We start from the raw sequence: 18,203 nt of genomic DNA, 5'->3' as shown, positions 1-18,203 counted from the left end.
CCCTTCTCTCTTTGCTAAGAGGAAGTTCCGTTAGCTCACAGAAACCCAGAACCACACATTCCTCAGCCTGGAAAAGCCCTTGAAGGAAGTGCTCAGCTGAAGACCAAGTGTGGCCTTCTACTGGGGACTTTAATCTGAATTCCAGAGAAGCCTGAATGAAGTATTCCATCAGCTGCTGCCTGGAAGAGTCCTCTAGACACCCCACAAGCCCTAGCTTCACTAAGGAACCAAATGACTCTCCCACTAACAGATCTAGGCCTGCTGACACTCACACCTCATCTCTGCCTCTGTTCTGTCCTGCAAGCCTGCTTCTCGCAATGATAATTTCTCTTCTCTTTTATCTATCCAGTGCTCAGGCGCTTTCCCATCTGCCTCAGGAGCTTGTCCATGGGGAAGAAGCCATTCCCAGCACCATTTCCGGAAAGAATGGTCATTGCTCCTCTCTTTTCCGACCCAGCCAGAAGGTCCCCAAGGCAGAAGTAAGCCCATGCTGCGCACGCACGCACGCACGCGCGCACACACACACACACACTGTGGTGCTGTTCAGGTTCTCTGCAGGAGAGGAGACTGCTGTGTCTCCAGAAGACCTCCTTTCTCAGAGTGAATAGGGAGGGCTCATGGGAGATAGTGGGAAAGGACCTGGTGTCCTGATGATCTCAGACACACAGACACCCAAGACTCGGGCGTGGCCCCTAGATTTGCTGCACCCACACGACTGAGTTCAGGGAGCTGTGCCAACCCACACACTGATTGTTGTGGAAAACACCTTTAGAATAGAACTCGGGAGGCTTCCAGCCTATGGGAACCACCCAGGCACATCTTCAGGGTAAGGTGAGCAGGCACAGAGTCTGCAGATCTGGCTCACTCCCGTCCTGGAGTCCCACACTGTCAGAACTCCCATCCCAAACACTGGGGTGAACTTTCTACCATGTAGTCTTCTGAAAGAACACCCCATCATTTTCATCTGTTTCTAAGAAAAGCAGTCTGCTTCCCTTTCTGGCCCTAACAGCCCTTGACAGATGTTTACCCATAGAATGCCAGATGTGGGTACCACAGTAAGCTCTTTTCATCCATGATCTCATTTCAACCCCATGACTTCACCATGACAACTGTCACTTTCGTGTCACCTTTGGGCAATCAGAAACTGTGAAAGAACACGTGCCTTTCCCAAGGTCACAGTTAATGCTGAAGCTGGGTCTGTCTGCGTGGGCCCAGGTCCGCAGACTATCTCCTCACCAGTGGTCCACAGTTACCATGAGAAATTTGATGGTTTTCATAAAAACCCATTTATTGGAATGAAAACACGCACCATTCGCTCGCCGTTGGGGGCACATTTATGTCCATTTTCTCGGTAGGACTCCACAGTCCGAGGGATTGGTCTTGTTGGGAACTTTTCAAGTTTTACATACAGACAGGAACTGAGGCGCAAAGAGGAAACTGTGACTTGCCCAAGGTCACACAGCTAGAAACAGTGCAGTCAAAACTAGAGCTCCTGAGAGACCCTAAGCCCTGCGCCTGTGCTATGCTGCCTCTTCAATAAATAAGGGAGCAAAATAAATAAATAAAGGTTCCCAAGCAATCAATCCCAAGGAGTCCTTCTAACTTCAGAAGGAGCTCTGGTACCAGACTGGCATTGTGGCCTTCTAGGCAGAGTGGCAAGCTCATGGCTGACTCTCTAAGGTCACACAGCCTGTTTTCAGAAGGCTTTGGAGAAACTCTGGGCTCAGGGATAGGCACTGTGAGGGGATCAGCAGCCTTGCCCTTTCTCCAGCATCCTTGCTTGGCAGATGCAAACTGCCTTTGTTTGAGCGCAGGTCTCAAATACAGTCTAGGGAAGTGGGACCAGCCCTGAGCCCCAGTTACTAGCAGCTATCTTGGCACAAGGGCCTAAGCTCCTGCAAGATCTCTGAGACCTTGGCACGAGGCAGAAGCTACCTGTGGGCAGATGGTTTCCACAGTCTACTTCCTCCTAGCCCAGAAGATGGCAAGATCAAAACTATCACCCCTGGGCCAACTTGTCTAACATTCAGCACGAGGGACTTCCTAACGATTCACTCTTATTTTAGCCCTCTGAAGAAGCTGCTGGACCAAGGTCATGCCAGCCCAGGACCCTGTTCTCTGGGTCTGTATTTAGAAAATAGCAGCAAATACAGATATCTAAGTCTTAAGGCTGGGCCAGTGTCTACACCCAAAAGCCACATAAACTGTAGTGTGCTAACACAGACAACCATAGTGTGTCTGGCCTGTCAGCACGATCGTGAGTGGCAAAGAGCAATGGCTTGGCCACTGAAGATAAGCCAGGGGGACACAGATGTCAAAACAGGGAGATGTCTGCAGATGGATAGTAGAGACACCCCACAAGGGTCACAGAACCCCATGGTTCTGAAGTAGCTGGCTGATCATTCAGGGTGGCAAAGCACCTCAAGATCTTCCAGTTACAGGTACCATGTCCAAGTCGAGGCTCATCTCTCCGTGACAACATTAAGCCTGGTTCCTATTCCCTCTGTACTTTGCAGGAGGCTGGCTACTCCTACTCCTCTGTGGACCTCCGGGCTGCTCTGTCTTCAGCCTGGTAACCTTACCATATCTAGAAATCCCTGGGGTTCCTCCCAAACACAGGTTCTTCCAGTACAGAACCCAGCCCTGAGAGGTGAGGTCTCTGTCCACCCTGCTCAGGTAGGCTGGAATCCCCAGGGCCCATCTCAGCAGAAGCAGACACAACCTCCCATGTACCGGACACTTGCCCAGCAAGATGGCCTTTTCCTGCCCTGAGGGGCTTGGCTAGCTGGCCTTGGTGGATTTGTAGAAAAAGGCCCACACATTTCTTTGACTCCTGGGCCCTCCTAGTGCAGGCAGGAGAGCAGGCATGGCTGGAATACAACGAGCCCTTAGACCATGTCATTCCTCTACCTGCAGGCTGGAGATCAGCGGCAGGGTGGCCAGGTTAGAGTCAAAGCTATCCAGGAGGCCACCAGGGGCTGCCCCATAGTCCAGAGGGGCAAGTTTAGGGGCAAAATTCCAGCCCTCTGTGCTTAGGTCATCACGGCTAACCACGCCCAGGAGTGACCATTCTTCAGTCAGCTGACTCCATTGCCTACTCGGGGTCCCTGCTGGTGCCGGGGTCACCCCTTGGGATTCCTGTTTCAAATAACCCTTGGCCAGAGCTGGTGGAGGCCAAGTTAACTCAGCCTGCAAGCACACCCTGAGTTTAGGGTCAAAGTCATCTGTCAAGGAAAGCTCTTTGTCCATGTGTCCTTCTGGGTCTGCCGCCCCTTCCTTCCATTGGGTCTGTTTCTGGTAGCCCTGGGATGTCACTGTGACTTGGTCTTTCTCCTCAGAGACTCCAGGTTCTAGGATATGGACATGGCCCAAGGCAGAGTCACTCTGCGTGTTCTTAGGCTGTCCTGGAGTACTCTGGATTAAGTTAATGTCATTGTCTTCCTGGCTCTGACTGGTGAATCCAAACGGCTGCTTCCAAGCGGGCCCCATGCTGGAATGTAAGCTGGGTTCCTGCAGGCAGATCCCACTGTCTGTGTTGTCCCCACAGCTGTCCCGTAGCTCCAGAAGCTCTTCCTTTCCCAGAGTCCCTTGTGCCTGGAGGTGGGAGCCAGGGAGGAGAAACTGGGACTCTTCAGTCTGCAGTGAAGGCTTGCCACTACCAAAGCCACTATCCGTGCTGCCATGCAAGACAGAGTCTTTCAGCTCTGGGGACACCTTCCGGAAGGCGTCCAGGTCCAGGATGTGGACAGTGTTGAGAGTTTCTGGGCAGACAGGGTTGACTGGGAGGAAGTCATGGGGTTTCTCGAAGACCTGGGAGGAGAGGCAGGGTGAGTGTGACGACTGTCATGCTCAGTTTGACTGTATTGAGAACCACGTGGTTCTACAAAGTATGTCTATGAGGGTGTTAGCTTGGAAGACTTACCCTGGATATGACACTATCCCGTGGGCTGGAGTCCTGGGGTGAAGAGACGAGAATGTGAGCTGGGCACCAGCATTCACCTCTCAGCTTCCTGACTGTAGCAATGCGACCAGCTGCCGCATGCTCCCGCTGCCATGCCTTCCCTCCCGTGATGGCCTTGCACCTCAAACTGTGAGCCCAAACAAACCCTCCCTTCTTCAAGCTGCTTTTGCCGGGCACAGGCCTTTGCCACAGCAATGAGACTTATACAGCGAGAGGTGTGGCCGCCTGCAAGGACCTTCTCGGGTGTCAGGTGAGCAACTGTCGGGGAGGTGTAGAGTGGGAACAGAGCCTGGGCAGCCTGCATGGTGCTCCTCAGATTCGTACTGGCGTTAGAATTTTCTCCCAAGGGGGCTTCACAGTTTAGCCCAGGCAGGGACACAGGTAACTAGTGTTCCCAGGGCCACATTTCATGGGGTCTTGCTGAGATTGGAGAAATCTCTGCGGCCTGGATGAGGCTTGGAAAGCTGGGCCCATACTGAGGTGTATTTCAAACTCTTCAGACACCAGCCCCAAGTAAGAACTAGTTGCTAAGTAAGCACCTGTGTGTGCAGCGCAGGGAAGTCACTGACGCTAGTCACAGGGAGTAAGTAGCGAGGCGTCCCAGTGCGTTTAACCCCATCCCATCCCACCCCATCTCTCTATCCTGCCATCCTTCGAGTTTTGTAGCTTGCAGTCAAGGGCTTAGTTGCTAAGGGTCCCGGAGAAGCCACTGAACACTTTTCAGTTTGTTCCTCTGCTCTCTCCATGGTGGAACCCTTCCTGTCCTGAGCAAGGCAAGGGCAGCCCTGGCACAGGGCCCTTGCTGACCACTGTCCTAGGGATACTCTTAGAACTCCACATGTCTGTGTCCTCTTTGTCCAGCTCGGATGCCACCTCTTCAGAGGGACTTTGCAGGCACTCAGGCCAAACCAGCGCTGTAGCCTTTTCCCCATGCTTCCTTCCTTCCTTCTTCCTAAACTTAGCTCCTCTATGTGCTGGCTGATCTTACGCCCACTTGACACACAAGCTAGAGATATCTGAAAGGAGGAATACTTAGTTGAGAAAATGCCTCCATAAAATCTGCTGTAAGGCATTTTCTTCGTTTGTGATTGATAGGGGAGGGCCTGGTCCATTGTGGGTGGTGCCATTTCTGGAATAGTGATCCTGGGTACTCATCAGGGACTGGAGAGACGGCTCAGTGACTAAGATCACTTGCTGCTCTTGCAAAGGACTGGGTTTGGTCCTCAGGACCTACATGGTGACTCACAACCATCCCTAACTCCAGTTCCGGGAGTCCAATGCTTTCTTATGGCTTCTGTGGGGATTAGGCATGCAGATGGTACACATACATGCATACATACATACATGCAGGCAAACACTCATAAAATCATGAAAATAAATTTTCTTAAATTAAAAAATATCAATACCAATCATAATACATCTGAACTTTCACTATTAAATAAAAGAAAGCAGACTGAGCAAGCCATGGGGAGCAAGTCAGTCAGCTGTTTCTCCATGGCTTCTGCATCAGCTCCTGCCTCTGGGATCTTGTCCCGTTTGAGTTCCTGTCCTGACTGCCTTTGACGATGAGCAATATGGAAGTATAGGTCAATGAACCCTTTACTCCCCAACTTGCTTTTTGGTCCCAGCGTCTCACTGCAGCCCTAGCAACTCTACTTAAGACACTGCAATGTAAACTCTAGAGGCAGTGACCATCCAGTCTTACTCCTCTCTTTAGAGCTGAGCCGGAACTAGTCAGGTTTGTTGATTGACTCTGCTGCACCCCTGCCTGCATTCCCTGACACTTAATGACTCCAAAGCAATGCCTGCTGGTTGTGTCCCGGTTACTATGGCCACTATGGACCTAGTTGGCGGTGAAGGTGGTATCTTTTAGCAGCTTGTCACTGTGCCAATATCCTTTTTCTAAACTTTATTTCCCATCCATATATGGAATTAACGACAGCATGAGCCTTCTGATGGCGAAGACGAAATGTGTGCAGTGGTTGGATCGTCCGGGTTAAGTAAAAGACACTTGATAAATATATGCTGGGTGGAATCATATTCCCTGGCAATTCTGTGGGAATTTCATCACCCCTGTGTCCTAGAGAAAAACCCAAGGCTCAGAGAGCTTGGATGATACGCTAGGAGTCACCAGCAAAAAGGACAAACCCCGAGTTATACACAGCTATCTGGATTTGCGATCCCAGTTTGCTTCACAGAACTGACATAGAACTGACTTCAATGACCTGCTGGAGGCTCAGCTCAAATCGGCAGATGGCTCAGAGTAACTTCAGGAACGTGCCAGGGCTCTCTCACACATGTCACCCCCACAGACAGGGGCAACTGTTAAGTGGACCTGGGCAGTTTAAATCTGAGGAGCAAAGCTCTCATGGGAACATCAAAGCTACGACGCACAGGCCCAGAAGGAATCAACAAGAAGTTGCCTGTCATTCTGGGCATCTGGAAATCTCTAATCTCTGCCTATTTCATGTTACATTTACACCTGGCTGGCACGGGCTGGCATCAAGTACCGGGAACCCCTAAAGGCTACATAGGTCAGTTTCCTCCATGACAGCACTTGTAACTCAGGAGGATGCTCTGTAGTTAGCTCAAATACCACTTTATTCATCCCTGAGCCTCTCCAGGGACAGGGCTGCCCTCTCCCACTTCCTGGATCCCACTCTCCACAGAGCCAGGCTCAGCAGTGTGGTTCATTCACCCCAAACCACCAGCACCCAGGCTCCTAGCCCTGCACAGACTATGAGTTAAGATTCCCTTGGAACAAGCCAAGGGGCATGTGTCTGGGGAACTGAATCTCCCGGGAGCACGGAGAGAGATGACGAGGACAAACTTTAGCTAGATGCAGGAAGAACTAGTAAACCCTTGAGAACTGTAAGGGCTGGCTCGCCCATCTCTTCCTTAGAGTTCTCTACATTTGGGTCATTGACCTGAGAACAGACTCTTGCCTAGGCAAAGGTCCTGATTAGGCCAGGCCATCCCATCTTTACACACACACACATACATTTATTTTCTCCTCTCTCCTCTCCCTCCCCCTCTTCTCCCTGTATGTATGTGTGTACGGGTGTCTCCTTATTTTTCCTAGAGACTTCAGGACTCTCTATAGGGTTGTTTCCCTTCCCAGTGCCTGTCCAACTAGATCCATATATACATGGTCTACAGCCATCTATCATACATTAATAGTGCATATATTATCCAGGGTCCAGGGGCTGTGGCTAGCCACCTCTGACACAGCCTGAGACCAGGCCAGAGACCAGTAGAGATTTAGAGTTCTTATAGGATGGTTTCTGGAGGCTGGTTTATTACATATGCCTCTGTCTGACAGAGGAAGGAGGTCCTGGCTTCCCCACAAGCACTTTCCTCTCTGGGTCAGCTCTCCACTCTGCTCTCTCCTCTCTGGGACCGCTCTAGCCCTCTTTCTGTCTTGCAGCCTCCTCCCTCAGCAGCCTCACGATAGGATGATAACAAGCCTCCCCTACAACCTCTCCCAACTGTGTGACCCTGTGAGCACAAGCAACCTAATTTACCACTGGTTAAAATGAGGATAATAACCAGGACCAATTCATGGTGTACAGCAGCTACTCCACAGGCCGTTGCCTGGATGACAAAACCATGCTAACTCAGCATGTGTGCACCTGCGTGTGCATGCCGTCTCTGGGCTACTCAGAGGCACTGTTCTGCAGACTGGGTTTAGTGTGTGCTTGCTGGATGAGGATGCCCTGACCATGCAGGAATATAGGAAGGACAGAGAACTCACCAGGACTGCAGGCAACTTCCTTGGGCGTCGCCGGATGTAGTGCTGGAGAGCCAGGCAGACCAGGGCTCCGCAGAGTATCAGGATGGAAGTGAAGATAATGCTGAGGTTGGTCAAGGTGAAATCTGCAGACCCGGAAAGATAGGTTTGAGGCACAAAAGGTACAGTCCCCAGAGATCCCTTGGTTATGATCAGAACATACTTGGTGAATGGACCCAGGTCATCCGCATAGGCAATTGGTGGATCAGAGCCCGAGAGGTATCTAGGTTCCTAGAAAGGTTCGGTTGTCACCAGTTCCTTCAGTAACACATGGGCTCTGCCTCTGGGGGACTACCACAATGGCCAATGAAACACTGAGGCAGGAGAAAATGGTAGGTGAGAGCTGAGCCTGAGGCATCTGTACCTAGATCTAAATCCCAGCTGTACCTCTTACGAGCTGTGGATAAACTAACAAATCCATCATAAAGAATACGAGCCCCACTGTCTGTATTTAATGGGAAAAGTTACAAAACTGCCTCAGGATGCTTGTCAGACACCGCACCTGTGTTGCTTGACCCTTAGCTGTCAATGCCAGCATCAACCCATTTTACATATTGAGATCCTGAGGCCCTGAGACACTAAGCCACTCGTTCTAGGTCACATGTAAACAATAAAGCCAAGATTCCAGCAAACCTTTTGTACATAAGGATGATGAAAATCCCAGCAGCACACAAAGCTGCCGACATACACTTGGTGACTTATTCTGCGCTGGGTCTTTCATGACAGTGAGCTGCACTGGAATATACCACAACTCTGTGAAGAGTCCCTTTCATGTTTGCTGGATGGGACACTCCCAGGGCACACACTGGGTACAATATGTACGCTTACATCAGCTGCCATGGCTTGCTAGCTATGGCTGCCTCTGGGCAGTCAGCTGGTTGAAAGGCTCTCAAGGATGAGACACAACTACACTTGATAACCCATCCTGAGAAAGGGCCTGGGCCCCTGGCTGAGGGCCTGGAACCAGTTTCTGCTGACTCCAGCATCTCTGTCAGGGAGCCAGGTCAGCACTGTGTCTTCTGGGATACTCGGGGCAGGGAGGAGCCCTTCCCGCCATGGCCCTGAGGAGGACCAAACAGGAACAGGAGAGAGGGGTCCCTGGAAAGCTCAGCTGTGCTCAGGTGGAAGGACCCCAGTATCACCTCCTGGCAGGAGTGAAACTTTTCGGAAGAGACTCTCTAACACCCTTCCTTTGGCTATCTGACTATAGGAACAGCAGGCTTTCCCTAGGAGAAGAAGGCCGAAGCCTGATGCCAGTCAAGGGGAACTTGTCTCCTAGAGATTTCCCACAGTTCTGACAACAGACCAATGGGAGAGACTGAAGTTGAGATAATGATAATGGGTGGAGCCACACACCATAATGGGAGGGGCCACACACCCTGACCTGGTCTGCTTAGTTCTGTATGTACCCCCTTCACTCTAAACATAAACATCATGTTGATTCTCATGCCCTTAATACCCTGGAAAATCGGCTTTCAGGGCCACCAGTCATGTTTGTTTCTCATCCCCATGTGGCCACATTGAATAAATTTTCCTTTTTTGCCATTCACTCTGAGTCTTTATTAAACTACTGAGGATGAGTGGCTGATCTTGCTCAGGTGCTGTCGAGACAGGTTCTGCTGGCAGGACTGGTAATAATTCTAGCAAGTTGTGGCCCAGAGAAAAGGCACACTTTGGATGCCAGCACACCCTGCAAGTTATCATGGACAGAAAGAAAAGACTGAAGAATCCCTTATAACTGCCTCAACTATGCTATTCTGGAGATTTTTTAAAATTGTCCCACTTTGGTCAGGATTATCTGTTTTTTAATCTCTATTTGGTGAAGCAGAGAAATTAGTATTTGGACCTTGGTTTGGATTTTTAAGAAAGTTTCGACCCTTGGTAAATTCCTCCTGCTTTGCTGAAACTTGGGCTTTGATTTCCTATCTTTAGGGTCCTTTGAGCTGTGTGTGTGTTTGTGTGTAGTATGATGTAGTGATGTTGTGTTTGTGTTGTATGTGCACATGTGTGTGGGATGCATGTGCAGGTCAAAGGTCAACATTAGTGTCTCTCCTGGACCATGCTTGTGTTCTTTCTTTTGGGTAGGGGGCAGCATAGGGTCTCTTGTGCACATTCCTAGCCTGGAACTCACTTATGTAAACCAGATTGTTCTGGAACATACAGAGATCCACCTGCTTCTGCCTCCTGCATGCTAGGATTAAAGGTTTGTGCCATTGTGCCTGGTTTTCCACCTTGTTTTTCAGGGTCTCTCACTGAACCAGGAGCTCACTGATTTGGATAGGCTGGTCAGTGAGACATAGCCTCCCTCTTTCTGGCCCCTCTTCTGAGGAGGGAGGTTGGGATCACAGAAACACACACCATGTCCAACTTTTACATGGGTTTTGGGGATTTGAACTCACCTCCTCACGCTTGTGGGGCAAGTACTGTATGGACTGAGCCATCTTCCTACTTCCTTGAAGCCTTCGGGATTTGTGAATCATTGTTGGTGATCACTGGGTAGTGACTGACTTTGTGTTTTGAATTCTTTTGAATTGTTATAGTTCTGCTGAACTATTTTGGGGCACCATGCTATTTGTACGACAAGCCTTAAACTATTCAGATAACGCAGAAGTTGCCAGGGCTCAGTTGAGCCATGGGAGTTCTGTTTTGAATGTGTATGTGCACATGAAACGGAGAAACAAGCATGCTGGGATGTCATTGTGATTGACATAACCAAAATGTATTAAGATTTTACCATCTTTTTATGTCCTATGATAATTTTTTTAACTTAGGATAATTTTAAGCAGGATGGGGCAAATTCTCCCATGGGTCGTGTGAAGAATGACAGCTCTATGTAGAAGCTCTGGGCCCAGTGTGGGCACCAGCCACCCTGAGCATTGCTTTCTGGATTGTTCTGGACAGTTCCAGCACCCTCTGTCTGCAGTCTGGGTCACTCACATTGCTCCGTGAGATGTAAGCACTGCTCCTCTGACCATTCTGCTCGGTTACTTCGGGTTTCCACCAAGGGCTTCACCTTGATACAGAACTCTCCCATCTCTCTGGGGACTTTGAGGGAGAAGGTCTCCTGTTCCACTGTCAGGGTTGTATTCTGAAATGGCAACAAGAACAACAGTAAACAATCCTTCTATGCGTGGTACACAGAAGCTGAGAGTGGGAGGGACCTAGTTTTGGTTTTCTGCTGGAGATGAGCCCAGGGCTATGAGATGCCAGACAGGGGTTGTTGCTAAGTGAGCCAGCCCTGGGGTAGTGGGGCTCTCTAGAGAGCACTCTGCCAAGTCTCTTCAGTCATCTTTTTCTAAGATAACAAATCCCGTGACTGTCAGTGCAGCCCATCGTCTCTGTTAACTGCCCAGTCTAATTTTGTTCTAATCATTTGTGTGTGTGTGTGTGTTTGTGTGTGCGTGTGATATCTATTGCATACACATGTATGTGTGCATTTGTGTGCGTGTGTGTGCGCGCGTGCGTGTGTACATGCAGTGTGTGTGCCACAGCACATTCATGGAAGTCAGAGATCAATCAGATATCAGTCTTTGTCTTCTACTTTGTTTGAGACAAGATCTCTTTATTGTTTGCCACTGGGTACTCCTAGCTCGCCTAAAGCTTTCTCAGAGTCTCCTGTTTCCAGCTTCCATCTTACTGTCGGAGCAATGGATTACAAATGTGTGCTACTGAGTCTGGCGTTATGTGGCTTGTGGGGATTTGAACTAAGATCCTAATGCTCGTGCATAGAAAGCTCGTTACCTACTCAGCCATCACCCTGCCCACTGCTTTTACTTTAATAGAGCAAAGGGCGCCTTTTATAGAAGTGGAAGCTCTTCACAGAAAGTACTAGAAACAACTGAGATGGGAGCATCTGATGGAGTCTAGCCGGCAGGGGTTGGGTTTCAGTACATCTGGAAGCTCTGTGTCCTTATCTACAATGTGGAAGAAAACACTGACGGGTGGTTGTGTTTGCCTTGCTCACTGCTGTTGGTAGGCGTGTTCTCCTCACTGTCTCCCGGGAATAGTTTGAGAGATCTGCCTCTATCAGTTTCCTCCCGGATCCCCATAACCTCTCTTTCCTGTGTGTGCCAAGCTCCCCAGTGGGGATATGACAGTGATTCTAGTTTAGGTATCCCTGGTCTGGTGGTCTTGGAGAACCTCATACCTTCTCCTCCTGAATCTTTCGGACGGAAACCATGTATTTGCGGAAATTCTCGAAGATCTGTTCATACTCGTCACCTGCAGGGACTATCTGGGGCCTGGGAGGATGGATCGTCCCAAAGACGCGGTCTTGGGTTACCTCCAGTGTCACACTCCCGACCGTCAGAATCACTGAGAGGGAGAGGGGCAAAGGCATGAGGCTGAGAACTAGGGATGCATCCACAGCCCGACTCCCGGGTCAAACCTTACCACCCTAAAGCCCGGGCCTTGGGTTACAACCCTATCCCACATAAGAACTTCATAGGGAATGTGTTACAGATGCTATAGGTCTTCTAGCATCTGAGAAATCTGAAATTGTCAGCCTGGCTCCCGGAAATACAAATTTTCAAGCTACTCCCTAGGGTATGCTTTCTGCAAGCAGCTGACCCTCGCATATAAGCTTGCATGTGGGAACCAGCGACCTTCCAGTGACCTTCCAATGATCTTCCAAGTTTTACCTCGAGCTCTGAATCCCACAGAACGAGCTCATCTCGTACCCAGATCCTGTGCAGGCCCAGGGTGGATGGAAGAATTCCACCATGGTCAGGCTGACTCCCTTGGAACTCCCCACGAATTGTCTTCACTTTTTTTCTTCAGTGCATCTTCCAGCCTCAAAGGCAAGACCTGGGAGATTCACCCTTATGGAGGGGCCAGGTCTCATCTGAACTCTGTCTCTGCCTGCTTAGGGATGAGTACCTCTGCCTAAACTCTACAAGTTCATAGTGATGCTTCTCGTGACCCAGACATGCCAACCAATCCACAACCTCTTTTACGGAGAATAAACAATGTCAGGTCCCTTTAAAATCTCAGACAGCTTCAGATCTGTTGAGGCAACAAGTTCCCTGGCCAGGAAGCCTGGTGATGTGAGAAGCCATGAGATCAGACAGAAAAGCCCTAGGCTGGAGTTCCTGACTGGAAGGGTCCCAGAAGGCTATGTTCTAGGTCTAGGAGAGGCAAAGCACCTTCATCCACTGTGAAGCGGGTCTCAGTGACGGTCCAGTTGGAATACTCGTTGTTGTCTACTGCCCGGACTCTGGCCAGGTAGCCATGGCTGCGGTATAGGTCCAGGGTAAACTTGGTGAGATCACAGGAAGATGCCTGGACCTTTCTACAGCTGTGGATGTCTTTCCAGGTTGTGTTTCCGTACCTGAGGAGATAGCAGGGAAAGCACTGGGGAGGCAGCTTAGACCCATGCCTCTCTCCCTTAAGAGGGAAGGAAAAGGCCAGGGTGGAACGTTCCCATAACGACAGAAAGGGAGCAGCAACCCTCACGGCCCTAGTCCTAGAGTCTCCCTCTTCCTCAATCAAGGTCCCTATTGACATCCATGGTCTAGAGGGCTTCTGGTTGGGAAGCTAAGTAACTCAATACTCCACAAGAATGTGGTAGCCCACTCTGAATCCCCCTTCTTCCTTTCATCTAGTTACACTTGTGAGTACATTCCCATAATCCTAGGAAGCCCTCAGAGCCAACAGCTACCCACCTTGGGGATCCCAGCACACTGCTCAACTCATGATGCTTAAGCAAGGATGTGTCAAAGAGGTGTGTCAGAGTCCCTTCTGGTCTTATTTCAACAGTAACTCAGCCACCTAGTCCCTCCCCTATCTCCTTCTGGACCCCCACACCCCTTGGGCCCTGCTTTCTTACTTCTTGAGTGCCACTTCGTAGTAGGTACTTTCGGACTGAACTGGGATATGTGTCCAGCGGAGGATGTGTTCAAAAAATCTGGCTTCAAACCACACAGAAAAGGGGCTGGGCAGCTCTGTCCCTAGGGGGAAAAGAATGCCAAAACTAGAGAAAGCACAGCTATCCCCAGGGACTAGGAAGAGGGTGGTGATAGTGGGAAGGGTTATAATTCACATACGGGTACTATAGTCCATTTAGTGATCACAGCAGCTCTGGGCTCTAGCTAGACACATGCAAATTTTACTAAGGAAGAAACAAAAGCCCAGAGAGTCAACTGATTTGCCCAAGGGCAGTGGAGTTAGTAAGGGGGCACAGTGAGGACCTATATCCAGAAAGTGTTTGATTCCACAGCTAGTGTCCTGTCCTTCTATCCATAGCTGTATGGGATCAGAATCTTCCGGAGGGACTGACAAGGTTAAGCTGAGTCTGAAACATTCCAGGAAGATGCCTGGGAGTGAGGGGTATGTGTGTGAGCAGTGAGCTCGCAGGTGAGCCAGTCCCTGGCTCTGCCCAATCCCTGTCCTTGTTCTAGCACTATCCCAAGACTAAGTTCTCATCCCAGCCCTGCCCTGGAGCCGTGGCCCCTGGCCTTTCCTGGATACACAGACACTGCTTGTGGACATCACTGTGCATTCCAACACAGAAGACATCTTGGGATCCGGGGCTTGGGGCTTTTCCCATTCCCTGGTTTCTAGCTATAACCAGATGCCTAGGTGAATCTGGACGTAGAGGCAGAGTGAATCAGTCAGCTGTGGCCCCAGACCTCCTCCCAGAGGTCTCTAAGGCAAGAAACTCAGTCTTGAGATTCAAATAAGAATGTCCATTTCATGGTTACGTGAAAGACAGCGGTTTGTACAGGGTCGATACACTGGCAAAGAGTTAGTTCCAGACTCCTGCAATCTGCTCCCTTCAGCTAATGTGTTGGGGCTGAGGGAATTCTGCTGATGAATTCTGCCATTTAAATTCTGTAGCTTAAGAGTGTGCAATGCCAACAGTTGCCTTGTTCCTCTCCAGCCTTCTTGACCCTTTAAGATGACTTCTCTAGAAGGCTGCTCTGCACCCACTTCCCTTCTTCTCAAAACTATCAGTTCCAGCAGTCATGTTTCTTTTTGAGTGACGCTGTCATTCTCAGAAAATACACTCGTCCCTGCCCCCTTGGCTTTCCTTTCGTGTACTGCCTTTGAATCTCAAGACTGTGTTTCGGTTGCAAAACTCTGGGAGGGTGAGTGAAAAACTAAGCCCATGTCTGTGGTGTTTGGGCTGGCCACACATCCCCAATGCGGCTGTAGATCACATGACTGGCTGTGTGGATTTTACTTCAAATTTTGGAGTCCTGTAGAAGTGTTTTGCGACCCCAGTTTTCATGCCTCTATGCCATTTATGTCCACGGTTTCATCTCTCCTGGGCCACTGAAACCTACCTAGGGTTAGGTAAAGTGGGAGGGGGGTAAGTGGCAGCCGCAATGAGTTGAGGGCTAAGGACTACCTGCGATGGTCAGGGAGTGGGGGATGGGAGAAGGGGAAGGATAGGGGTGAGATGGTAGGGTAGGGTTCAGTAAGGGGAGAGGAGTCTAAGAAGTGGAGAAGTCATGGAAGAGTCAGAGCCCTAGAGAAGCAAGGGTTAAGTTATGGTTTGCTGTGAGGTGGATAGATATGGGAACAGGGGAACGGGATGGGAACTATAGACCTGACACATCCTTTGATGGCCACTCCAGAGCTGCCACGGTTAATCTTAGCCTCCTCCACTTTCACAATAGTGAGCCCAAGACCCAATTTTGCCAGCGTGAAGGAGCCGGAGCTGGGAATCGCGGAGGTCCGGAGAGGGCCATCCAAGCCGATTCTCCGTGGAGTGTAAGTTTGAAAGCAACAGAGCGAGCTCTGGGGAGCCTACCGTGTGCGCGGGAGCCCTGGCTCAGGCTGGCGAGAGCGGCGAGGAGCAGGAGCAAACGCGACAGCATCCTGGGCGCACAGCCGCATCGTCTGCGGGAGCCGGCCTTTGCGCCGCCGGCCGCGGCTGTGAGAATTGAAGACTGTCGCCGACTCCTCGGGGCCGGCAGGAGCGCCGCCTGGGGGCGGGGCCTTGGTACGCCCCGCCCTCATTTCGCGGAGTTCGGAAACCTCTGTAGTCTAAGGCTAGTCAAGGCGAATCTCCTGAGGTTTTGGTCTCAAGGTGAAAGTGCAGCTGAGCCCTTCTGCTTGCTTGGCTCCCAACATCATGGGGCAGCCTGGCCGCAGGGTGTGTGTGTGTGTGTTCACAGTGCAGGTGGCCAGGGTGTAGAAACTTGTAAGTTTTTGCTGTGGTTGGGAGCAGAGCTATAGTGGCCAGCGAGGCCAGGAACTGACTGGCTGTGCCAGGCCAAAGCACAGGTGTGTGAGGACACTTGTGAGAGTCCCGGTGTTGCCCTAGCTCTCAGCTAAACCAACAGCGAGAGACTGTCCCCTACCTGACTTCATACTTTTGGAGGGAGTCCACGACCCCCCCCCCCCCCCCCCCGTGCATTTTAGGTTGTTCTTGTCTTGAATCTGCAGGTTAGAGGTGATATTTGGCCTGATGTCTTGAGACCTGGTACACCCAAGTATCTCTTCGGTGGCCAAGACCTCAGTCTGCCTTCCTGTTTCACCAATGATGTCACTGTGGGAGAGACCAGGCTTTGTCCACCTCACTTATTGGCAGGCGGCACTGCTACCACAGGAGTGTACCACTCACAGGATTTCAGGGTGAATGTCGACCGAATTTAATCGAGATGTGCACAGCACCTGCGGGCCCATCTGCCAGGCACATACATATGCTGTCCTGGAAACCCTGTTTTGTTCTGGGAGGGCACAAAGGGGGGGGCTGGAGTCACTAGGATTTCTTGCTCTTAAGAGGACATTTCCAACTCCCCTTGGGGCCTACTGGTCACACTGAAGACACACTACTGTGTGGAGCACCTATGGGCGACCTTTAATCCGACCTTTAATCAGCAAGTTGTGTGATCCTCAGTGTAACTCCCAGTCCTGCCTCACTTAAAATAGGAAACTTACTGAAAACAGTACAGATATGAGATATTTATTAAGGGTCCCCTCCCCCGGCAATCGAATTTAGTGTTTCTTCAGTGTGAACTTTGTAAATGACAAGGTCCTGCCACTATGTCAAAAATTTTGGACACCCCTTACCTGAAGAAAGGGGCTCCAACTTGGGGTGTGGGACACGAGCGTTGTGTGCATGACCTGGGAACGAATGATGCGCCCCCCCCCCCATGGCTTGTGGAGATACGAGCTTTGTTTAAACACAATGGGGATGGGTGAACTATGCCCAGTGGACTGGACTGAGTGTGTGCCGAGTGGGCTGAGACCCTGCTCTGTACTTGAGGGTGCTCATTAAAAAAGGTGCTTGTCAGTGGGGGGCAGGCTGCCCTAGCTCCATGGCTAGTTGGGGATAATAGCTGTGAACCACAGCATCCAACACATGGTTATCCAGGACCACCCTCAGGGGACAGACAGCCTTGTTACCACACCCTCACATCAGCTAAGTTGGAAAGCCTCAGATTTTTTAATGTGTGAAGATTTATTTATTTTTTTTAAAAAAAACTGTTGTTTTTACACTACCTGTCCCTCCACTGGTAAGAGTATACATTGCTTGGGAGTACCCGGGTATGACGCAAGAACCCAGGCGTCACTTCCTTGTTTTTAATAACGCCCCCCTTTTTTTCTGAGATAGGGTTTCTCTGTAGCTTTGGCGTCTGTCTTGGAACTAGCTCTAGCAGACCAGGCTGGCCGTAAACTCACAGAGATCTGCCTGCCTCTGCCTCCCTACTACTGGGATTAAAGGCGTGTGCCACCAAGGCCTGGCTCCTAATAACCCTTTCAAAAGAGAGCACTGTGGTGTTGCTGCTTCAGCAGCCTTTTATTTTAGTTTTTCGTTGAGTTGTAAGACGTTTAAAGCCCCCTTCCATGGCTGTTTTGAAGGATGATCAAGATTGTTCATTCATAGACCAACGCTTACCGTCACAAGCCGATGCTGGGGGAAAGTGTTACCAAAACCAAACCCCTTCCTCTAAAAACCACCTGGCTGGAGGCAGAAAGTGAGCAGGGATGTTTGCAGTTTCTGTTAAGGAAAGTACAGACTAACAAGTGGATGCAGGGCGGAGAACAGGGAAGGCTTCCTGGAGGAGGTGGCCTGGTAGCTGAGACTTGAGAGCTGAGTTGGCAGTAGGCGAGTAGCAGTTGGATAGGAAGAGATTGGGACACTTTGAGGGGCCGACATAGTTTGACGCTTTGCTCAGGGCCCAACCAGCTTTGAGTGCAAGCTATTCCCTTGTCCCTCCTTCCTCCATCGCAACCAGGGGAGACGCTATACCAGGCATACAATTCCTACCCCTGGGAGGCAGAGGCAGGCGGATCTCTGTGAGTTCGAGACCAGCCTGGTCTACAGAGCTAGTTCCAGGACAGGCTCCAAAGCCACAGAGAAACCCTGTCTCGAAAAACCAAAAAAAAACAAAAAAACAAAAAACAAAAAAAAACAATTCCTACCCCTTAGAAAAGTAAAGTTGTTAGAAGGACCCACACTCGTGCTGTTTTGTGTTGAGTGATGCCTGCTCTTTGGAT

At 50.3% G+C, this 18,203-nt stretch overlaps 1 protein-coding gene across 2 annotated transcripts; it reads right to left on the bottom strand.

Annotated features, from left to right (window-relative positions):
* Window positions 1–1,316: 1,316 nt before the first annotated feature.
* On the bottom strand, window positions 1,317–15,659 carry Il10ra (interleukin 10 receptor subunit alpha). 2 transcript variants are annotated; one of them, XM_075966094.1, is made up of 8 exons: window positions 15,508–15,659; window positions 13,579–13,699; window positions 12,896–13,080; window positions 11,899–12,065; window positions 10,689–10,839; window positions 7,716–7,837; window positions 3,923–3,955; window positions 1,317–3,810 (listed from the first exon to the last, which is right to left on the bottom strand). In XM_075966094.1, exons 1-8 carry the CDS (start codon window positions 15,572–15,574, stop codon window positions 2,899–2,901), a joined length of 1,758 nt encoding a protein of 585 aa, XP_075822209.1. In that variant the 5' UTR covers window positions 15,575–15,659; the 3' UTR covers window positions 1,317–2,898. The 2 variants fall into 2 exon arrangements, with proteins under 2 accessions (XP_075822209.1, XP_075822208.1); XM_075966093.1 differs by lacking the exon at window positions 3,923–3,955 and having other exon boundaries at window positions 15,508–15,657.
* Between the last annotated feature and the right edge of the window lie 2,544 nt (window positions 15,660–18,203).

Source organism: Microtus pennsylvanicus, chromosome 3 (assembly GCF_037038515.1).
Source record: "Microtus pennsylvanicus isolate mMicPen1 chromosome 3, mMicPen1.hap1, whole genome shotgun sequence".
NCBI lineage: Eukaryota > Metazoa > Chordata > Mammalia > Rodentia > Cricetidae > Microtus > Microtus pennsylvanicus.
This window is presented reverse-complemented; position numbering and strand designations above follow the sequence as displayed.